Consider the following 21426-nt stretch of genomic DNA (forward strand, 5'->3'; position numbering starts at 1 on the left):
GAATAATTACTGATTTAAAATCAAAAAAGAAACACTAAAATTGGGGTGACACATACCAAGACAAACATGACCATCTTGTAGGTCCTTGTAAATTCAACTGAACTGGGGATACAAGTAGGAAAACAGTAAAAGCAAGTTTCCTCAAGCATGTGTATCTACCCAACTCTCTTGTGTTTTTTTCTACATTTACATTCTTGAACAATGGGTAGAAAGAAATACTTTGTAAAAACACTCATGTTAGACTTGACAACGTAAAGGTTTGTGGTTTTGAAGGTGATTTTCCTTTACTTTCTGAGGAGTCTTTGTAATGTAATAGTTAACTAGGCCTCCTCCAGGACTGATCTCCTGTACTAGGAACTTTACCAGAGCTTCAGATTTCAGCAGCCAATATCCAGAAAAATGTATATCTAAAAGAATTTGGGAGTGAGAGTTGTGGGGGAAGCATCCTGGCTAACAAAGAAAAGCAGAGATAAAGGAGAACATGAATGGGCACGGGAAATGGTCACAAGGTAGAAGAGATGAAGAGGGACAGAGGAGGGGGACAGCTGATAGGTACTGAGATCACTGTCACTGCCTCTACTAAATGTGGTGTGTAAGTTATATTTTAAGGAAAAATTACCTCAAAATAAGGGCAACAGTGAAGAAAAGATGAGGAGCTGGTGAGGTATGGGTCATTAAAAGTAAAATGTAGGCCGGGCGCGGTGGCTCAAGCCTGTAATCCCAGCACTTTGGGAGGCCGAGACGGGCGGATCACGAGGTCAGGAGATCGAGACCATCCTGGCTAACACGGTGAAACCCCGTCTCTACTAAAAATACAAAAAAATAAGCCGGGCGACGTGGCGGGCGCCTGTAGTCCCAGCTGCTCGGGAGGCTGAGGCAGGAGAATTGCGCGAACCCGGGAGGCGGAGCTTGCAGTGAGCAGAGATCTGGCCACTGCACTCCAGCCTGGGGGACAGAGTGAAGACTCCGCCTCAAAAAAAAAAAAAAAAAAAATACATAAATAAAAGTAAAATGTAATGACTTTGCTACTTTTCAGAAATAATTTTAATGTAATTCTGGGAGATTACATGACCCATTCATGAAGGTGTTTTACTAGTATGCTCTGGCACAATGTCTTGTATAAATAAATATAAATACTGTTCCTAATTTCGCAGTGTATATTGGCTTTTAAAAACAAACAATTTTAAAAATGAACTTTTTATAAAAGTACTTAAAAATCATTAGTAACTAGACTATACCCAACATATTATAAAAATAATGTATTTAACTCTCAACCAATATCTTAAGTTTTGCACACAACACACACTCTTCACAAAGTCATTATCTATATGCAGATTAATAAAATTAAAATAAAAATAAAATCATCACTTTGGGAGGCCGAGGCAGGCGGATCACCTGAGGTCGGGAGTTCGAGACCAGCCTGACCAACATGGAGAAACCCTGTCTCTAACAAAATACAAAAAAATTAGCCGGGCATGGTGGTGCACGCCTGTAATCCCAGCTACTTGGGAGGCTGAGGCAGGAGAATCACTTGAACCCAGGAGGTGGAGGTTGCAGTGAGCTGAGATCATGCCATTGCACTCCAGCCTGGCCAACAAGAGCGAAACTCCATCTCGAAAAAATAAAATAAAATAATTCCTGCTAATTTGAACTAGTTTGCTTCCAATTAAATCAGAGTTCCCATATAACATTGAAATTAAATTCCACTTTTTACTTGCCAGTCCCATTTCCCTAACTTTGACATACTACAATAAAAACAGATGCTTATACCACAGGACTCTGGCAACAGCATATACCTTTGCCATCTTGCCATTTCTCCTGAAAAAGAAAGTTTCTTCAGCTTATTGCAAAGTAAAAAAGATGAGGTCTGACTCTTTTCAAAATTCTCAAGTCCTATTTAAATATCAAGTGTTCCAACTACCAAAACTTTGAATTTTCACTGAAAAGGCGCACTAATGAGGCCCACCACCTTCTTGAATTTGGCCAGTTGTAAGAGACTGGGTGAAAACATTTGTGTCATATTAGACTCAGTTTACTAATAAGAAAGTAAAGGGCTTTGGACAATGTAACATACAAACCTAAAGTATGCACATTCCACCAGGCTAGAAAGTACATTCTTTGGTCAATTTTACTTCCAAGATAAGAAAATAAAGGGAAAGTTGCATTATGGTTAAAAAATTTAGCAAAGAAAGAAACCATGAGAAATCCCTCTCCTTATCAGTATGTTATGGAATACAAGGGCACTGGAGTCACATGAAATAATGGCATGGATAGTTTACATGAAGTTTCCAGATATCACATTGAGAGAAACCACACAAACCAATGAAAGATAGTTCACAAAGCAAGGTTCTAGTTACGGTAACACAATGAATATGTCACAACTTTTTTTTCTAACCAGACTGAATAGAAAAAAATTTCATCAAAAAGTACCTTCAAACTTCTCTATTTTAATCTGAAGGAAGTTAAGAGAATCTCAAAAGTTACTACACTTTCAGTTTGGTTAGGCTAGATACATTTATTAATAGTAAAAGCAACCATGGCAAAAGCAACCATACTCATTCTTGATAATGAGAGAATCTTCTATATACAAACCTGGCAAATTAAAAAAACAATACTAAAAGTCTGAAAATAATGAAACCTAGTTCAATTTATGTAATGTCAAGTAACTTTCAATTGTAATAGAATCATTTATATTCTTATAGTGCCTTACAGCATATTTTATCCTTATGAGAAAATGAACCAAAATTATAGTGCTAACCCTGCATCCTTAAAGCAAACCTCACAAAGTTAAAGACTAAGTGTTGGTCAGAAGGAAAAGGATGCAACCGTGCATCTTCCGTAGGGAAAATGAAAATAGACAGCAAGAGAGCAGAAATGCTGAACTCATGAGTACAAACACATTTATATCTTTATAAAAACAAAACAACACACACACATACACACAGAAATTATTACAATGCAAACCATCATGTGTCTCTATTTTCTACCAGCTGGTGAACCTGTTATTAAAATTTCAAAGAAAAAATCAATTAAACTTTTTCTATTTTAATCCATAGAAATATTCAGTAACATAAATACAACATTTGTTGCATATTAATGAATGTGTGGCTTCTTGTGCTTTCCATCCAAATTAGAGGTAAAAATCCCCAATGACTTTATTTTCAATGAGATAGAGTTGTAAAGTTATATTAAACATCTACACAAAAATCAATCTTTCCTTCAACCGAATTCTATATGAAAGTACTAACAGTGAAGATTCATGATGTTGTGTGAAAATGGTGACTCATAACAATGTAGACTGAGCTACAGATTTTAATTCACAAATATATATATGCGCCTTGTGTATGACAACTGTATGAAAATAGTCTCAAAAATAAAGACAATACTTGAGACACAAAGCAACCCATTTTCCCTGATCTTGCATCCTATTACAGGGAAAATAAGTCTCTGATGCTTCATAAATACTTTAAAAAGTTCGGGATGGCCTTAACCATGCATAGTCTCCACCAATCCTTTGAAGCTTCCAGCATTTCAGGCTAACCATTTCAGCTGTGAAGAACTGCACCCTGTAATCAGTTATGCTTATTTATGTCCTGTCTTTTCTAGATCTGGGAGTTTTCTGACCAGGGCCTGGTGGTTCATTCTGATGCTAGCAAGGAGTCCCCCTTCAATGCCGTCTGAACCAGTGTAACTGATTTCTTCACCACTCAGGGTAGTCATATGCCCCCCAAGGGCTTTTAAGATGGCATTACCAGCACATATATCCCACTTTTTGATGTATGTCACATGGATATATAAATCAGCTTTTTCTTGACTCTTATCAGGCACATCCAAAAGTGCTAAAACTTTATAACCTAAAAGATAAACAAAGAATTTAGGTTATTATTCAAAAAATTTTAAGAAAGTAGCATACTTTTTTGATTAAGTATACTGTTAAAATAACAGGACGGGGTGTGCAGGAGCTTGCTGCAGTCTCTGCAACTGCTTAAGTTTAAAACTATTTCAAATTGAAACAATTTTAAAGTAACAGTATAAACATTAAACTCAGAACAAAAATACATTGCAAAGTAACTTATTTTTTATTTTTTTTTGAGACAGAGTCTCGCTCTGTTGCCCAGGCTGGAGTGCAATGGCGTGATCTCGGCTCACTGCAACCTCTGCCTCCCGGGTTCAACCAATTCTCCTGCCTCAGCCTCCCGAGTAGCTGGGATTACAGGTGAGCATCACCACGCCCTGCTAGTTTTTTTTGTATTTTTTAGTAGAGACAGGGTTTTTCCATGTTGGTCATGCTGGTCTTGAACTCCTGGCCTCCCGATCTGCCTGCCTTGGCTTCCCAAAGTGTTGGGATTACAGGTGTGAGCCACTGCACTCGGCCTGCAAAGTAACTTATTAAGCTAGTCTCAAATGTAACTAAATATATACCTATAATTTAAAATTTTAAAATATACATTGTGGTTATTTTCTATGGAATGACACATTCAGTATGTGCCATTTTCTATGGAATGACATATTAAACACACAAGTTTTACCTAAACGTCTAAGTAGGCCTCATGTGAAAGAGAACTAACAGTAACACTACCACTCTAAAGCCTTTTTGTAATGAGGCAGAATTTTAAAATTAATTAAAAAAAGCAGAAGAAACTGGGTCTAGAATCTAGTTATCTCATCCCTACTGGGTATTCTGGACATTTTTCCTAACCAACCTAACAGAGAGCCTCTAAGAATATAATGAAGCCATATTAAAGAAGGCAGATATATAGAAAAGAAAATTAAAATTATTAGGCTTAAAAGTTAAAAAGTATTGGCCAGGTGTGGTGGCTCACACCTGTAATCCTAGCACTTTGGGAGGCCACAGCAGGCAGACTGTCTGAGCTCAGGAGCTCAAGACCAACCTGGGCAATATGGCAAAACCCCGCCTCTACTAAAAATAACAAAAAATCAGCCATGGTGGTGCATGCCTATAGTCCCAGCTACTTGGGAGGCTGAGGCACAAAAATCACTTGAGCCCAGGAGGCGGAGGTTGCAGTGAGCCTAGATTACACCACTGCACTCCAGCCTGGGAGATAGAACGAGATCGTATCTCAAAAAAGACAAAAAAAAAAAAAAAAGGAAGTATTACTTCTCCCTTTATGTGTGCTGAGAAGATTTTCCAACACATTTGTTTGCTGACCATAATTTGCTATTAACGTGAATTAAAACATTTCTGACATGTTAGACAGTACCCATAACAGGAGCTGACAAACAGCCCCTCAAGCTAAATCCAGGTCATGGCCTGTTCTTGTAGGGCTCTTAAGATGAGAGTTTATTAAAAATATGTTCAAAAGTTCATTAAAGAAAATCAAAGAATAGTATGCAACAGAGACTGTATATGACTCACAAGGCTTGAAATTGTATTATTGGTTTCTTTTCCGAAAAACTAGGCTGACTAATAGTACAGAATATACAGTAAGGTGGGTGGGCACTAGCCTCTCTTGCTCATCCCAGGCATGCAGGTTAAAGAGTTCAGGGGTGTTAGTGACTCAGGGATTAGCCTTTCTAATAATACTTACGATGACTCCTGGCGTCTTTCTGCCATATGAAGCATCTTAAGTGCTTGATCTTTCTTCCCCTCTGTGATATTCCCACAGATAAGACAATTATTTTGAAATCAGATTGCATAAAAAGCAATCAGTGGTAGATCTAATGGGAGGGAATATGCTTTTGTGTATTCAAGAAAGAGAAATCACTGTTGTGGGACTGCTTCTTTTTTTTTTTTTTTTTTTGAGATGGAGTCTCACTCTGTTGCCCAGGCTGGAGTGCAGTGGCCGGAGCTCAGCTCACTGCAAGCTCCGCCTCCTGGGTTCACGCCATTCTCCTGGCTCAGCCAGCCTCCCGAGTACCTGGGACTACAGGCGCCTGCCACATCGCCCGGCTAGTTTTTTGTATTTTTTAGTAGAGACGGGGTTTCACCGTTAGCCAGGATGGTCTCGATCTCCTGACCTCGTGATCCACCCGTCTCAGCCTCCCAAAGTGCTGGGATTACAGGCTTGAGCCACCGTGCCCGGCCGAGACTGCTTCTTTCTAATAAGAAGGGCAGAGTGACGAAACTCCCACCCTCGAGGTTACCAAACAGGAGACCAAGCCTGCCTTAAAAGTACACCATTCCTCCTCACTTTCTTCCCAAGCATGGACAAGCAAATCAGTCTCCTAACACAGCCTTGACCATGCCAGGAACATTCTCCAGGGATCACACAGGAAGAGGAACATACCAGCACCACCAGCTGGGATAATTGTAGTCTGGTTTCCAAAAGTCTGAAGAGCGACCTGTCTGACCATCCCTGAATGGGAACGAGACACAACGATCCTTGGGGTCTTCTCATTGTAGGAAGAGCGGGCTTTCACATTTGAACCACCATCTACCATTGCCCAAGCTGAAAAGCAAATATAATATCCATTAATGGCACTGAAGCTTTAAAACTAAAGGTTATATTCTTCAGAACCCAAAGTGCCATGTATGACTGACAAAATACTCTCTTCTAAAAAGTTATTTGTATTTTCCCCCAAAACAGAAAGTTTTATTTTTTTTTCAGAATACAAAAGTAATATATATGTATTTTTACATTAAAATGGACATGTATTAAGATGAAACTAAAAAAGGTCATGTTATCTTGCACAGCCAAAGACAACGACTATTAAATATTTAGCTTCAGGATTCCCATGCTCCACTGGCATGACACTGCAACTCCACTTCTCCCTGCATCTATCCCACTTCCTTCCCTCCCTTTCACAATTGTGATCCCAAGAGCACTCCCTAATAAACATCCTGAAGCTAATCTCCAGCTCCAAGTCTGATTCCTGGAGAACCCAACCTGCAACATAAGCACGACTAACTTCCCTAACTCCAGTTTTAAAATGCATTTTCTCCTATACTGCCTCCACTTCTATATACTCATGGTTTCAATTATTTGCATATTAGCTCAATCTCCTAAGTGACTTTATAAACAGAAAATAGTTGAAAGAGGTGAGTTAGGTTTACATATCAGCCTTATCAGAGAGTATTAAAGAAAAAGCCTTAGATTTCAAAAATAGAATAGAATTTTTAAAAGGGAAAGGGATGCCAGAGATGGCTTCAGATGATTTTCTTGGTTTGGAAGTTTTCTTCACTGACTATAAAACTATACAAGAGAACAAACTTACTCAGAATTATCCCAATTAGATTGTTGTTTTAGCAGTCACTCACTACAGGGCAAGATATAGTCCACCATGGCTAGTAATGAAACCAGCTGCATCACCAGCTTATTTCTGGCTGCAGAAAAAAAAATCAAAAACATTAGCTGAGTTTGGGTTTCTGAGTTCCCCAAGAATGATGGCAGTCTCCTGGACTCTTCTCATACCTCCTTCTAAAAACTATACACAGCAATAAGAACAACAGACAGAAATACCCATGCTCTGTACCTACAGAGTAAGTAGGAGACAGAAGAGAGCTATCAACACAAACGTATGAGAAAGTAAGGGGTAAACACTGAAGATCAGCAGGATAAGCGCTGGAGCTGACCCTAGTATGGGGATTATAGCAAGAGCTTCACAGAGGTGCTAAGAGGTCAGATAACTCTCAGTGGCTGTAGGACTCAGATAATAGCAGCCAGGATTTCTCCCCAGAAGGAAGAGGTTCCATCTAAAATGGGAAGTACTGAAAAAGTCCTGAAACTTGGCAACAAAGCATCAAGAAGCACCTTGGAGAAGATATGGGACCAGAACTGTAGTCTTGAGAACACCCTCGTGGTGGCAAGGGAGGGGGTGATGACGTAAGACAATTTTTGGGATTTGGAAGGTAGCAACTAGAGCTGAAGAGAAGGAAGAGATTAAGATAGCGGCTTTATTGAAACAAAGTCAGATCAAACAAGAAAGAAGAGCTCTGAAAACCAAAAACCATACTGATAATGAAGATAAAGCCTTTCCCACACTAACAGAAATGAAACCTCCTGAACTGAGAATCATCCAAACTCCCTTCCTGCCACCAACCTTCCATTAATCCCACAACAGCTGGCCCAAACAGGAATAAGAAGTATAAAACTGCAATGTGCACTGAAAAATATAAAAAGAAAACAGAGAGAACACAGATTAAAACATTTCAGGATACTCAAATTTCCACAATGCAGAGAAAAACCATAAACCAATATTCTAACATGATTAAAAATAATAAACAACAATATACTGAATAAATGCCATGAAACAAAAGATCAACAACTCAGAAAAGATGGGCAAACAACAAGACGTGAAATGGGCGCTCACATAACACAGAAAAGAAACTGAAAAAAAAAAAAGAACAAAATCACTGCAGGCTTAGCACTAAATCACAGGACAAAGGGCAACAGACTTGTTCAAAATATGGCAAGCAATGAGAAAAGCAAAAAGGAAAATGAAACAAGTAAACAGATAAAAGGGACTACAGAGAAAGTGATAGATAAAAAAACCAAAAGAGTCAACATACATATATAAGGAATCCCTGAAAAAGAAAAATTAATGGGATGGAGCTAATCTTTAAAATTACAATTCAAGAAAATGTCCCTAAAAAACAAAAGAGAACCTTAGTCTGGGCTCAGTGGCTTGTGCCTATAATCTGGGAGGCCAAGGTAGGAGGATCACTTGTTAAGCCCAAGAGTTCGAGGCTGCAGTGAGCTATGATCATGCCACTGCACTCCAGTCTGGGCAACAGAGTGAGATCTTGTCTCTAAAAAAATAAAAAATTTAGGAGAGGATCTAAATATCTACCCTGAGAGACATACCGAGTACCTGGGAAATCTGCCCAGAAGGCCAATTCTAAAAGACATCACAGTTATATCATTAAAGTTTAGTGAGTTGAACAGTGTCCTACCAAACTTCCTGTCCACTTCGAACTTTCAGATTGTGAACTCATTTGGAAATAGGATCTTTGCAAATGTAATTAGTTCAGCTGAGGTCATCATGGAGTAAGGTGAGCTCTAAATCTAATGACTGGTGTCCTTATAAGCAGAGGAGACATAAAGGAGACTGTCATGTGAAGACATGCAGAGATTGGAGTGACGCATCTATTGACTAAGGAATGCCAACAATGTCTGGAGCCACCAGAAGCTGCAAGAGAAAACTTCCTCCAAGCCTGCAGAGAAAGCATGGTCCTACTGACTCCTTGATACCAGACTTCTGGCCTCCAAAACTTTGAGAGAATAATTTTCTGTTGTTTCAAGTTTGTTGTAACAGCCCAAGAAAACTAATACAGAGTGAACCAAAGACTGTAATAACTAGCCAAGCAGTCTTTTAAGTATCAAGACTATAGACAAAGTTGTTAGCGTGTACTCAGGGAAGATCATATCATGAGTTAGCTCTTCTAAGGTAATCTATTAGAAGACAAGCTTTATCAAACCAAGGGGTGACTGAGAAACTCTTAGCAAATACATTGTTGGTTACCATTGAACAAATTTAACTGTGGATTTAAGAGGAAACCAAAGATGGGAATAAGGTAAAAGAATAAAGGTGTATAAATGGTTATCTCATAGTTGGCTGATCAAAGTTTAAGGACACCATTTAACTCTGACAAACTGAACAGCAGAGTCGAAAAGTAAACATCAAAAAAATGTAACTGTCTAAAATGAAATGATGGTCAAGGCTAAAATATGCTAATTTCATCGCCACTTACAGTAGTGAACCAAGAGACAATGAGACAATGTCTAAAGAAAAGGACTACATGAGTATGCAAAGAAAAAAGGATAAATAAAGGCATTAGTAAAAGCAACAAAAAGAACAAATTTAACTTAAAAATAATAACAGTAGTTGTTTGAACCACACTGAACATATACAATTCATTAAGATCATAAGAATATTTTACAGAGAGCGAGCCTGTTCCTCCCTGGAAAAACATGTTCCTGCTGGAAGGGTTCTGTACTTTAACTCCTTACTCTGAAAATTGGTAAATAAAGTAAATAATTAAACATTTATCCTGCTTTTCTAGAAGAAATATTTCAGGATAAACAAATTAATTCCAATTAATACAGAAAGTTCTCTATAGAAGAATTCAAGCTAATATATGTAGAAACAACAGAAATAGAAAATCCCATTTTATAACATCTTTAAGAGATCTTAAAACGATTATGCAAAAGGTTTAATAAAACTGGATCTCAAATGATGTCAAAATCTCTCTCCAGATTTACCTGCTAGTAGCAAAAAAAATAAAAATTTTGTAACTAAGAGATCAGGTCACGAACGCTTTAATCATCTGAGCATCATTAATGGTAAGACAAATATTATGTAATAGGATGCAGTAGGAAGTACGTGAAAAATACCTACAATGTATTAATGACAAAAATGCTTAACCTCAATCCTATCAAGGATTCAGATCTAATCTGCATTTTATAAGAGGATATAAAAATAAAGAAGTTAAATGATACCCTGTGGAAACAATCAGACAAGTCCAAAAGACAGACTATTCTAAAGGAGAAATGACTTAAGCTTCCCAACATCAATGTCATGGGGGGCATAACGGGGGCCTAGGGGTTGCTCTAGATTAAGAAACCTTAACTTAACAACCTATCAACCAAAATAAATGCTTGTTGGTTGACTGGATCTTGGTTTGAACTAACCAGCTGTAAAATCCACTTTAGCAGCAATTGGGGAAATGTAAATATTTGACGACATTAGGAAATAATTGTTAATTTTATTATATTAATATACTGTCCTTTTGTAGGAAATCTCCTAACTTGTTAGAGATGCATACTGAAGTATAAGGGTAAAATGTTTATTATGATCCTTATAATTTTCTTTAAGGTACACAGGCTAAAAAATAGGAAAGCAAATATGTAAAACTGTTATCGACTGTTAAATCAGGATGAAGGGGTATATAAGCATTCATTATAATTTTATGTTTGTTGAAATTATTCATAAAAGTTTAAAAAAAAGAGAAAAACACAAAAAAATCCTCCTTTTTATAAATATTCCCAAAACCAGTTTTACTAAGAAGTGAATTTACAATGCTTTATCTCTAGAGGTCAGTATTGTTGTGTAAGAGAATAAAAATATTATAGCATATCTCAGTACATACTACCAGAATAATGTAAGAATTGCTGACTTCATATTTTTAAAAATGTTCTTCATGTTACATAAACTCAATACATTCATTAGTAACACATGAACACAATTATTTCAAGTGCCTAATACAGTAGGTGCTTAAATAAATATAAATGATGGATGATACTGAGGTATAGTGGTAAGGTAGAAGAGCAGCTACAAAACGTGTTTATCTTACCTGCAGGATATGCTAAAAAAAAAAAAAAAGAAAGGCCCAGTAGGAAATAAAAAGTGGTTGGTATGTTCCTACACCAACTTCAGACATTACAATTTATTATTAATAGCTACAAATTTCCACTGAGTGAATACACACTTGACCTTTGAACAACATATGGGTTTGAACTGTGTGGCTCCCCTTACACCCAGATATTTTTCAATAAATATTTTGGTAAACTTTTTGGAGATTTGTGACGATTTGAAAAAAATTCACGGACAAACTATGTAGCCTAGAAATACAAAAAAAAAAAAAAAAAAAATGAAGAAAAAGCTAGGTATGTCATGAATGCATGAAATGTATGTTGGTACTAGCTTATTTTATCATTTACTACCATAAAATATATACAAAGTTTAAAATGTTAAAACTTATGAAAACTTAAGCACACAAGCACTTACAGACCCTACATACATAGCACCATTCAGTTAAGAGAAATGTAAACAAATATAAAATCATAAACTGCACAAATTATAGTACATATTACTGAAATAATTTTGTACCACCCCCCAATGCTATTGTGTGAGCCCAAGTGTCATGAGCACCCACTTAAAACCCTATGTGATGTAATCATCTCTGTGTGAGCAGTTTGTCTCTCTGGTAAATTGCTTATCATGGTAAAAAGTGATCTCTTGTGGTTTCTGCATATTTTTCATAGTGTTTAGTACAATTTCATAGTGTTTAATGCAAACTTTGAATAACACCATGAGACTCATTTCAAGAGCCACTAGTGATGCCAGAAGTGCTCCCACCTAGAGAAAAATCATGACATTACAAGAAAAAGTTGAATTGCTTAATATACACCACAGATTGAGGTCTATAGCTGTGGCTGCCTACTAGGTCAAGATAAATGAATACTGCGTAAGAATAATTGTGAAAAAAACAAACAAACAAGAAAACTCATGAAGTCATTGCTGAAGCTACACCAACAGGTGCAAAAACCTTAACACTTTTTATGAAATACCTTTTTATCTCATATGAAAATGCAGCTATTAAGTGGGTACAAAATTGCTATATGCCTAAAGACTGTAGTATGATTCAAGAAAAAGTAAAGTCATATGACAACTTTAAAAAAAAGGAAGGTGAAGAATCTAAAGCTGGATTATTTAATGCCAGTAAAGGATGGTGTGATAATTTTAAAACATCTGGTTTTTAAAAATGCCAAGATAACAGAATCTACCAATCAAGAGGCAGATAAGTTCCCAGATGCCATTAAGAAAATTACTGCATTCTGTCTGCTTGAACAGGTTTTCAATGCAGATGAGTGTCTTACCCTGGGGGGGGAAAAAAAAGCCACAAAAGACATTTATTAGTAAAGAAGAGAAACTGAGCACCAGGATTTAAGACACGAAGGATGGGCTAACTCTACTGTTTTGTATAATGCAGTCAGCTTTATGACCAGGACAGTCCTTAGCTACAAACCCGCTAAACCCTGAGTCTTGAAAGGAAAAGATAAAACACCAGCTGCTTGCTAGTCTTCTGACTGCAATAAGAAGGCCTGGACAACAAGAATCCTTTTTCTGGATTGAGTCCACTAATGCTTTGACCCTGAAGTCTGAAAGTACCTTGCCAGTAAGGGACTGCCTTTTAAAGTTCTTTGGGTATTGGACAATACCCCTGGTTACCCAGAACCCCACGAGTTCAGCAATAAAGGCATCAAGTGGTCTACTTGCCCCCAAACACTATGTCTCTAATCCAGCCTCTAGAGCAGGAGGTCATAAGGACCTTTAAGGCTCATTATACAAAGTACTCTATGGAAAGGACTGCTAATACTAATAGTAGTGAACCCTGATAGAGAAGATCATTCAAAGTCTGGAAGGATTACACCACTAAAGATGCCACTGTTATAGAAAACCCATGAATTCATCAAGCCGAAAATAGTAAATTCCTGCTGGAAAAAACTGTCCAGATGTTGTGCATGTCTCTACAAGATTTACAACAGAGGCAATCAAGAAAATCATGAAAGAGTGCGGATATTATTTTTAAAAGGTGGGAGGTAAAGGGTTTCAAAATAAGGATCTTGGAGACATTCAAGAGTAAATAGACACCACACCAGAGGAATTAACAGAAGATGACTTGATGGAGATGAGTGCTTCAAACCAGGGCTAGATGATGAGAAAGAAGATGTAGAAGAAGCAGTGCCAGAAAATAAATTGATATTAGACAATTCGGAAGAAAGGTTCTCATTATTCAAAACTGCTTTTGACTTCTTTTATGACATGGACCATTTTATGATACAGTCACTGAAACTAAAGCAAATAAGGAAGGATTGGTACCACACAGTAAAATTTTTAGAGAAATGAAAAGTAAAAAAGTCAAACAGACATTACAACATATTTTCACAAAGTTACATCAAGTATATCCTGCCTCTCCTTACACCTCCTCCACCCGAGACAAGACTAATAATCCTTTCTCTTTCTCCTCCTCCTCCTCTGCCTATTCAATGTGAAGACAAAGAGGATGAAGATCTTTATAAGCCATTTCCCTCTTATTCAGTCATATATTTGCTCTTACGATTTTCTCAGTAACATTTTCTTTCCTCTACGTACTTTATTGTAAGAATACAGTACATAATAAATATACAAAATATGTGTTAATCAACTATGTTATTCATTAAGATTTCTGGTCAAAACAAGGCTATTCGCAGTTAAGTTTTTAAGGAGTCAAAAGTTATACACAGATTTTCAACCACCAGTGCCCCAACCCCTGCACTGTTCATGGGTCTACTGTACTATACTTACTTATACATTTATATATTACTTCATTAAAATACTATTCAAGTATCTCTTGATTCTAAGTATTTCAAACTCAAGGAATTAATTCTAATTAAGTCTGATAAAAATTTTTATAAGCTTTGCTCCAACTACTGCCAACAACAATAATATCTAGTTCCCACTATAGACAAGTGTAGCTAAATTCTGGTAAACATACCCAATACTTAACTGGTATTCCTCCAACATCAACATACCGTCTGGATCTGAAAATAACATTCCAAGAGAAAGGCACAAGGCAAGCAAACATTCAGTGTGGGAATGGAAGGTCAACCCAACATAATTCTGAACTTATTATGTTAGAGAGTTTGCAGACTAGCAAGCACCTTTGTGTTCCAGCACACTGGACTGCATTACAGAAGAATGGGGTATTATATTACTAATTTAAAAAGACATTTTTAGAAACCACTTTTTGCTAAGTTAGGGACGTTTGGCTTCTTTAAGGTGGGTAAGCCTACAGACAAGAGAGGAATATATATTCTTATTAAATAAAAGTTTCTAAAAAGGAGAATTTTATTATCCCTATTCTTCCCCCTAATACCTACAGATGTGAAAATCAATGCCCAGAGAATGTGAATCTATTTGCCAATCTAATATCCATTTCCTCTTCATTTCCTTTATTTAGCTTCCAATTCTCTTTGGAATAGCAGGCTCTGTTTGCAGCTAAGGGTGTCATGTGACATTCGGCCAATAAAATGAAGCAGAGGTTTAATGGATAGGACTTCAAGATATTTTTTTCCTAATACAAAGAATATAGGGTAGACCTTTAGTCTCTCTTCTTTCTCCTTTCTTCCTGCCTAGAACAGAGAACCATGGTAAATGAGAGGAGCCACCTTTGTGAACATGCAAACAAAAAGCTACATTCTAAGAAAAAAAGTAAAAAGAGAGGACTCAGATCCTTAAACATATTATGGAGTCACTAAAGCACACCTATACTTTGGCCTTCTTGTTAGTTGAGAAAAAGAAACCCTTGTTGAACCACCGCAATCAGATTTACATTGTGTGTAGCTAAATGCCATCCTAACTGATATAGTGAGATAATAAGGGAGAGTGTCAAAAGAACAAGAGGGATTCAAAGACTTAAGCTCTATATTTAACTTTTATATGCCTGTTTTTTTTTTAATTAAAAAAGGTCACCGTAATTTCCATTTTATATTCCTTCCAGAGTTACCGAAGATTGAAAAAGCTTATGTCAATGCACTTCATAAACTGTGAAAATACAAAATAATTGTAAGATACTATTAAGGAGTGGTTAGTTCTTATAGTAACATTTTGAACTTATGGTTTTCATGATAGGAGCTCCTAAGTCCATTTTTTCATCTATAAAAAAGGATAATGTCTTTCCTTGTCACATAGTTATTGAAAGGTTCAAATAGGATAACATTAAGTATACTGCAAATTGTTAAACACTATATAAATATTAGAAATTATGGTATTATTATTTTGAAAGTCGTGTGATACTGATTTGAATAAAATTTCTATGGTTGATTCTACCACTAATTTACATGAATGACCTTGAGGAAGGTATTAAATTTTTGAGTCTCATTTCCTCATTTGTTAAGTGAGAGTACTGATTTTAGTAACTGTGCCCCTCTCTCTGTGTAGCAGTACTATGCTGTACTCCAACATCTACTTTCTCTGTTTTCCTTGAAAGACAGAATCCCTAAATTTTAGTTTGGATGGCCATTGAAAATAAGGACTACATTTTTTTGCCTTCTTTGCGACTGGGTTCTAGATAGGTTTTGATCAATAGGATGTGAGGTGAAGAGATGCATGTTTGACTTCACAAGTCAAACCCTTAATGGGAAATGTCCTCTATGTCTCCCTTTTTACCCTTTCCACGGGTGAAATATGGCCGAAGTGGTGAGCCATCCTCAGTCACACAGAGGAAGACAACAGCAAAGCAACAATAATAGAGAGAGAACTGCATGCCTGGCACCAGGGAACCACCCTGGCAGTCATGGGCTGCTTATATACTATCTGTTAAAGAGGTTGTATTCAACCTCATATATTTTGGTGTACATTACAGTAGTCTAAATTAACAGCCTAGTGTGTATTCCAACTAATTCAGTAAGGATTAAGGAAAATATGTGAAGATAATCCATAAGCCATAAAGCAACTATATAATTAATCTTACAGTACATTGTCATAGTAATGGCATAAATCTTTTGTAGCTTATCAAACCATCAACTTTAAAAATTATTTGAATTATGAAAAGAAGAAAAAAGGTCAGATAGCATAAAGTGGACTTGATTTTGAAACACAGAGCCAACACTCAAATAGATGTTTAGCCAATCTCAGAGCAGCCAGGATTTGGGATTCACAGTTACGCAGCAAAGCAAATACATAATTTTAGAGTAATCAAAAATTAACTTTGTCTTTCTGCTTCTCCCCACTTCACAGACAGCCTTTTTATGTTAATTATCAGTCACGCCCCTAAGACACAATGGGGATGACTGCAGTAAATGATGCCCACTGTGTCCATATCCTAAAGCTGCCATAAAAAACTACAGGTTGAAAATTCCTAATCCAAAATTCCAAAATCTGAAATGCTCTAAAATCCAGGACAAGCACTGACATGATGTCACAAGTGGAAAATTACCTACTGGACCTCATGATAGTTCACAGATAGAACTTTGCTTCAACCACAAAATTATTTAAAATGTTGTATAACATTACCTTCAAGCTATGTAAACAAGCTATATATGAAATATAAATAAATTTCATGTTTATACTTGGGTCCCATCTCCAAGATATCTCATTATATATATGCAAATACATTAAATCTGCAATGTGAAACACTTCTGGTCCCCAAACATTTCAGATAATGGATACTTAATCTGTACCACAAATTTGGTGGCTTATAAAAATATATATATTTTCTTATAGTTCTAAAGGCCAGAAGTCTAAAATCAAGGGGTCAGCAGGGTTAGTTTCTTCTGGAGGCTCTGAGGGAAAATAACTTCCATGGCTCTCTCCTAGCTTCTGGTGACTGTAGTCCTTAGCCTATTAAAGACATCACTCCAATCTCTGCCTCCACCTTCACATCATCATATCCCACATATGTCTGTGTCCTTTCTGTTTCTTATAAAAACACTCTAATTTGCTTAAGAACCTTCTCTAATCCAGTATAATCTCATCTCAACGCTTACCTTAACATTGTGTTGTTATGGTTAAACTGTGTCCCCCAAAAAGATAAGCTGACATCTTCACTCCCAGCACCTCGAAATCTGACTTTATTTGGAAATATGGTCATGGTAGATGTACTAGGTTAAGATAAAGTCACACTAGAGTAAGGTGGGTGCTTAATCCAAAATGACTGGTGTGCTTGTAAGAGGAGAAGAGACACAGACACACAGGATGCCATATGATGATGGAGGCAGAGATTGGAATAAACACTTATAAGCCAATGAACGCCACAGAATGCTGGCAAAATGCCAGAAGCTAAGAGAAAAACAAAAAGATTGTCTCTTACAAGTTTCAGGGAGAGCATGGCTCTGCCAGCACCACGATTTTAGATTTCTAGGCTCTAGAACTGTCAGACACTACACTTCTGTTGTTTAAGACACATGATTTGTGTCTTTTTTGTTACAGTAGCCCTAGGAAACTAATATAGGAGTGGACACAAATTTGGGTATATGACAGTAAATACTAGAGACAAATGGTTCCATAACAATAATTCTTGAAAGCTCTAGCAAATTTCATACCTGTATATTCGGAAAATGGCTTATGTATAACTCCTAACACAGGTTTACCATTTACAGCTACACACACCATAGTAGTGACGTACTTTCGAAGATCCTCTACGAGAAAAAAAACAAAACAACACACACAAATGTCAAAGTAATGTGCATAAATTCAGGATACGATACTACACTTTAGTTCATTAAAAAATTTATATACATGAAATGTCTTTCCAAAACAACAATCCCTTCAAGCAAACAGAGTCCAAGGGCAAGAGCCAGTTTAAAGGAGTGGCTAACAGTTCTGGTTCACAATAAGATACCATCTCACACCAGTCAGAATGGCTATTATTAAAAAGTCAAAAAATAACTGATGTGAGTGAGGTTGTGGAGAAAAAGGAATGCTTATACACTGTTGGTGGGAGTGTAAATTAGTTAAGCCACTGTGGAAGACAGTGTGGCAATTCCTCAAAGGCCTAAAAAAAGAAATACTATTTGACCCAGCATTTCCATTACTGGTCTAAAAGAATAGAAATCATTCTATTACAAAGACGCATGCATGTGTATGCTCATTGCAGCACTATCCACAATAGCAAAGACATGGAATCATCTTAAATGCCCATCAATGATAGACCAGGTTAAAAAAAAAAATGTGGTACATATACACCATGCAATACTATGCAGCCATAAAAAAGAACAAGATCAGGTCCTTTGTAGGGGCATGGATGGAGCTGGAGGCCATTATCCTTAGCAAACTAACACAGGAACAGAAAACCAAATACCACGTGTTCTCTATGTGGGGAGCTAAATGATGAGAACACATGGACACATAGAGGAGAACAACACACACTGGGGCCTTTCAGAGGATACAGAGTCAGAGGAGGAAGAGAATCAGGAACCATAACCAATGGATACTAGGCTTAATACTTGGGTGTTGAAATAAATGTGTACAACAAACCCTCACGACACAAGTTTACCCTATGTAACAAACCTGCACTTATACTCCTGAACTTAAAAGTTAAAAAAAATTGCATTTAGAGTCATAACTCTTTTATATTATAAAAATCACACAAACAAAAGAGTTCTGGTTCTAAAGGCAGACTACCTGGGTTATTCTCCTAGCCCACCATTTTGTTAACTGAATGTCTTTGAGTAAATTACTTAAACTCAGCTTCCTTATCCGTATAATATAAACAACAACTAAGCACTCATCTTTAGGTATAAATTAAAATAACTTTCAATTTAAAAAATCAAATTAGACACTTAATCCCTGCACAAGGGATGTGCTCACTAAATGTTATTATTATAAGAACAGGCCAATCTCAGTTTAGGAAGAACTTTTTATGAACAAATTCCTTGATATTCCATATTTCTATTATCTATTCCTGAAAAGTTCTATGTTGTAATTTCAGTTACTATTAGATATATACATCTAGTGTCTTCTCCCTGTTCTCCAAAGTTACATATTGATTGTTATGGTTCAAGTTCAGCACACAAGCACTGAAATACAAAGGTAAAAAGGTAGAAGCCTCCATATCTAGGGAACTTACCATCTAGCAGGATAAACAGATTAACTTTAACATATAAACCAAAGGGAGAGCGAAAGGCAGAAATTAGCTACCTCTGGGTAAGAAATAAGGCCTGAGACGGGATCTACAAAAATAAAATTTGACTAGGACTAGGTAAAAAAGGGGACTGGAGGGGCAGTAGTTCTGTTTTATTACTTACTTGCTTTCTGAGTACCTAGAAATTTACTATTTTGAATTCCAAAGTCAGATGTACATGCATTAAAACTTAAAATTCCTGGCCGGGCACGATGGCTCAAGCCTGTAATCCCAGCACTTTGGGAGGCCGAGACGGGCGGATCACGAGGTCAGGAGATCGAGACCATCCTGGCTAACCCAGTGAAACCCCGTCTCTACTAAAAATACAAAAAATTAGCCAGGCGTGGTGGCGGGCGCCTGTAGTCCCAGCTACTCGGGAGGCTGAGGCAGGAGAATGGCGGGAACCCGGGAGGCGGAGCTTGCAGTGAGCCGAGATCGCGCCACTGCACTGCAGCCTGGGTGACAAAGGGAGACTCTGTCTCAAAAAAAAAAAAAAAAAAAAAAACTTAAATTCCTAATATCCTGAGTAAATATTAAATTCTGGCTAAAGAAGTTTCTTCAGTTATAGGTGTCCAATATAAAACATTTTGCTACTACTGTTAAAAATGCTTCTTTACTGAACAAACAGTGAGCCACTATCACCTATAGGAAGTATGCCTTGGTTCTAGTTCTCTACTACTAAATGTCAATCAAATGTTTTGAGTTCAGTTTAAAAATTACCTGTATATTCCTGTGTAGCATCAAGTGGGTCAATCCAGACAGTAACACTTTCTGCTGGTACCTCTTTAGGAGTAGTTACTTCCTTTAGGATATCCTCAGGAATCTTATGATCCCACAAGATAACCTCCTGATCAGCTGCATCCACGTGTTCCTCAGTATTTATCTGCATTAAAAACAGGTGACAGTTAAAAAAAAGTAAGAAAAACAATCACTATTTGATAAACTACAAAAGTATTACAGACAAAAATCACACAAATTATAAATAAGTAAATCCCTATTTTTATTTCTTTCGATGCTCCATATTGCAAAATGAAAAAGAAAAAAAAAAAATCCATGACATCAGGTCTTTAATTGCTTCCCAATCTAATATTCAAACTTGGTTTGTTGACTAATCAAGACAGATAATTCAGACATAGAGAAATACAGAGAAACTGAGCATCAAAGAAACAAGCTACTTAAACCTTAACAACGCTTTATGAAAAAGAATAGCTCTTTTTCATATGAATAACAACGCTTTATGAAAAAGAATAGGCCAGGCGCAGTGGCTCAAGCCTGTAATCCCAGCACTTTGGGAGGCTGAGGCGGGTGGATCACGAGGTCAGGAGATCGAGACCATCCTGGCTAACATGGTAAAACCCCGTCTCTACTAAAAATACAAAAAACTAGCCGGGCGTGGTGGCGGGCGCCTGTAGTCCCAGCTACTCGGAGGCTAAGGCAGGAGAATGGCGTGAACCTGGGAGGCGGAGCTTGCAGTGAGCCGAGATCGTGCCACTGCACTCCAGCCTGGGTGACAGAACTAGATTCCGTCTCAAAAAAAAAAAAAAAAAAAAAGAAAAAGAATAGCTCTAAAGTGTTAAAATAGACAATATTCTGGAACACAACACAAGCAACTAGAGTTAGAAGAAAGACATATCACAGAATAGAGAGGTACAGTCAATTTTCTACCTTTTTTTTTTTTAACTAAGGAACAAAATTAAAACATAAAATAAATTTAACTTACCATACAAATACGTAAGGATGTGGGGTAAGGAGAGAAATATAAGTAGAGGAAGGGTTGTTACGAGAAGAGAGGAATATATTCTCTCCTTACCCCACACGCTTACATACGTATACACACACACACACACACACTCCCTTACATATATATATTCTCTCTATATATGTTACATATTATTTCTTATATATAACATATATATACATGTGTTCGTATAATACTTTATATAAGTATTCTATTCATTTACAAATACATTACAGATTCCTTTAAATTGAGATTGCTCAACTTTGGCACGAATGACAATTTGGACTGTATATTTCTTTGTCGTGGGGCTGTCCTGTGCATTGTAGGATGTTTAACAGCACCC

The 21426-nt window shown here is 36.9% G+C and overlaps 1 protein-coding gene across 1 annotated transcript in view; it reads right to left on the bottom strand.

The window, feature by feature from the left end:
- Positions 1-2110: 2110 nt before the first annotated feature.
- Positions 2111-21426, bottom strand: part of IMPAD1 (inositol monophosphatase domain containing 1) — a 32492-nt gene continuing 13176 nt past the window's right edge. Inside the window, exons 2-5 of the mRNA XM_025393913.1 lie at positions 20066-20228; positions 17766-17861; positions 6249-6410; positions 2111-3854 (exon numbers count right to left, since the gene is read on the bottom strand). Of these exons, the coding sequence (XP_025249698.1) occupies positions 3583-3854; positions 6249-6410; positions 17766-17861; positions 20066-20228 (693 nt within the window). The 3' untranslated portion in view covers positions 2111-3582. The remainder of the gene's footprint in view (positions 3855-6248; positions 6411-17765; positions 17862-20065; positions 20229-21426) is intronic.

This window comes from Theropithecus gelada, chromosome 8, assembly GCF_003255815.1.
Source record: "Theropithecus gelada isolate Dixy chromosome 8, Tgel_1.0, whole genome shotgun sequence".
Taxonomy (NCBI): domain Eukaryota; kingdom Metazoa; phylum Chordata; class Mammalia; order Primates; family Cercopithecidae; genus Theropithecus; species Theropithecus gelada.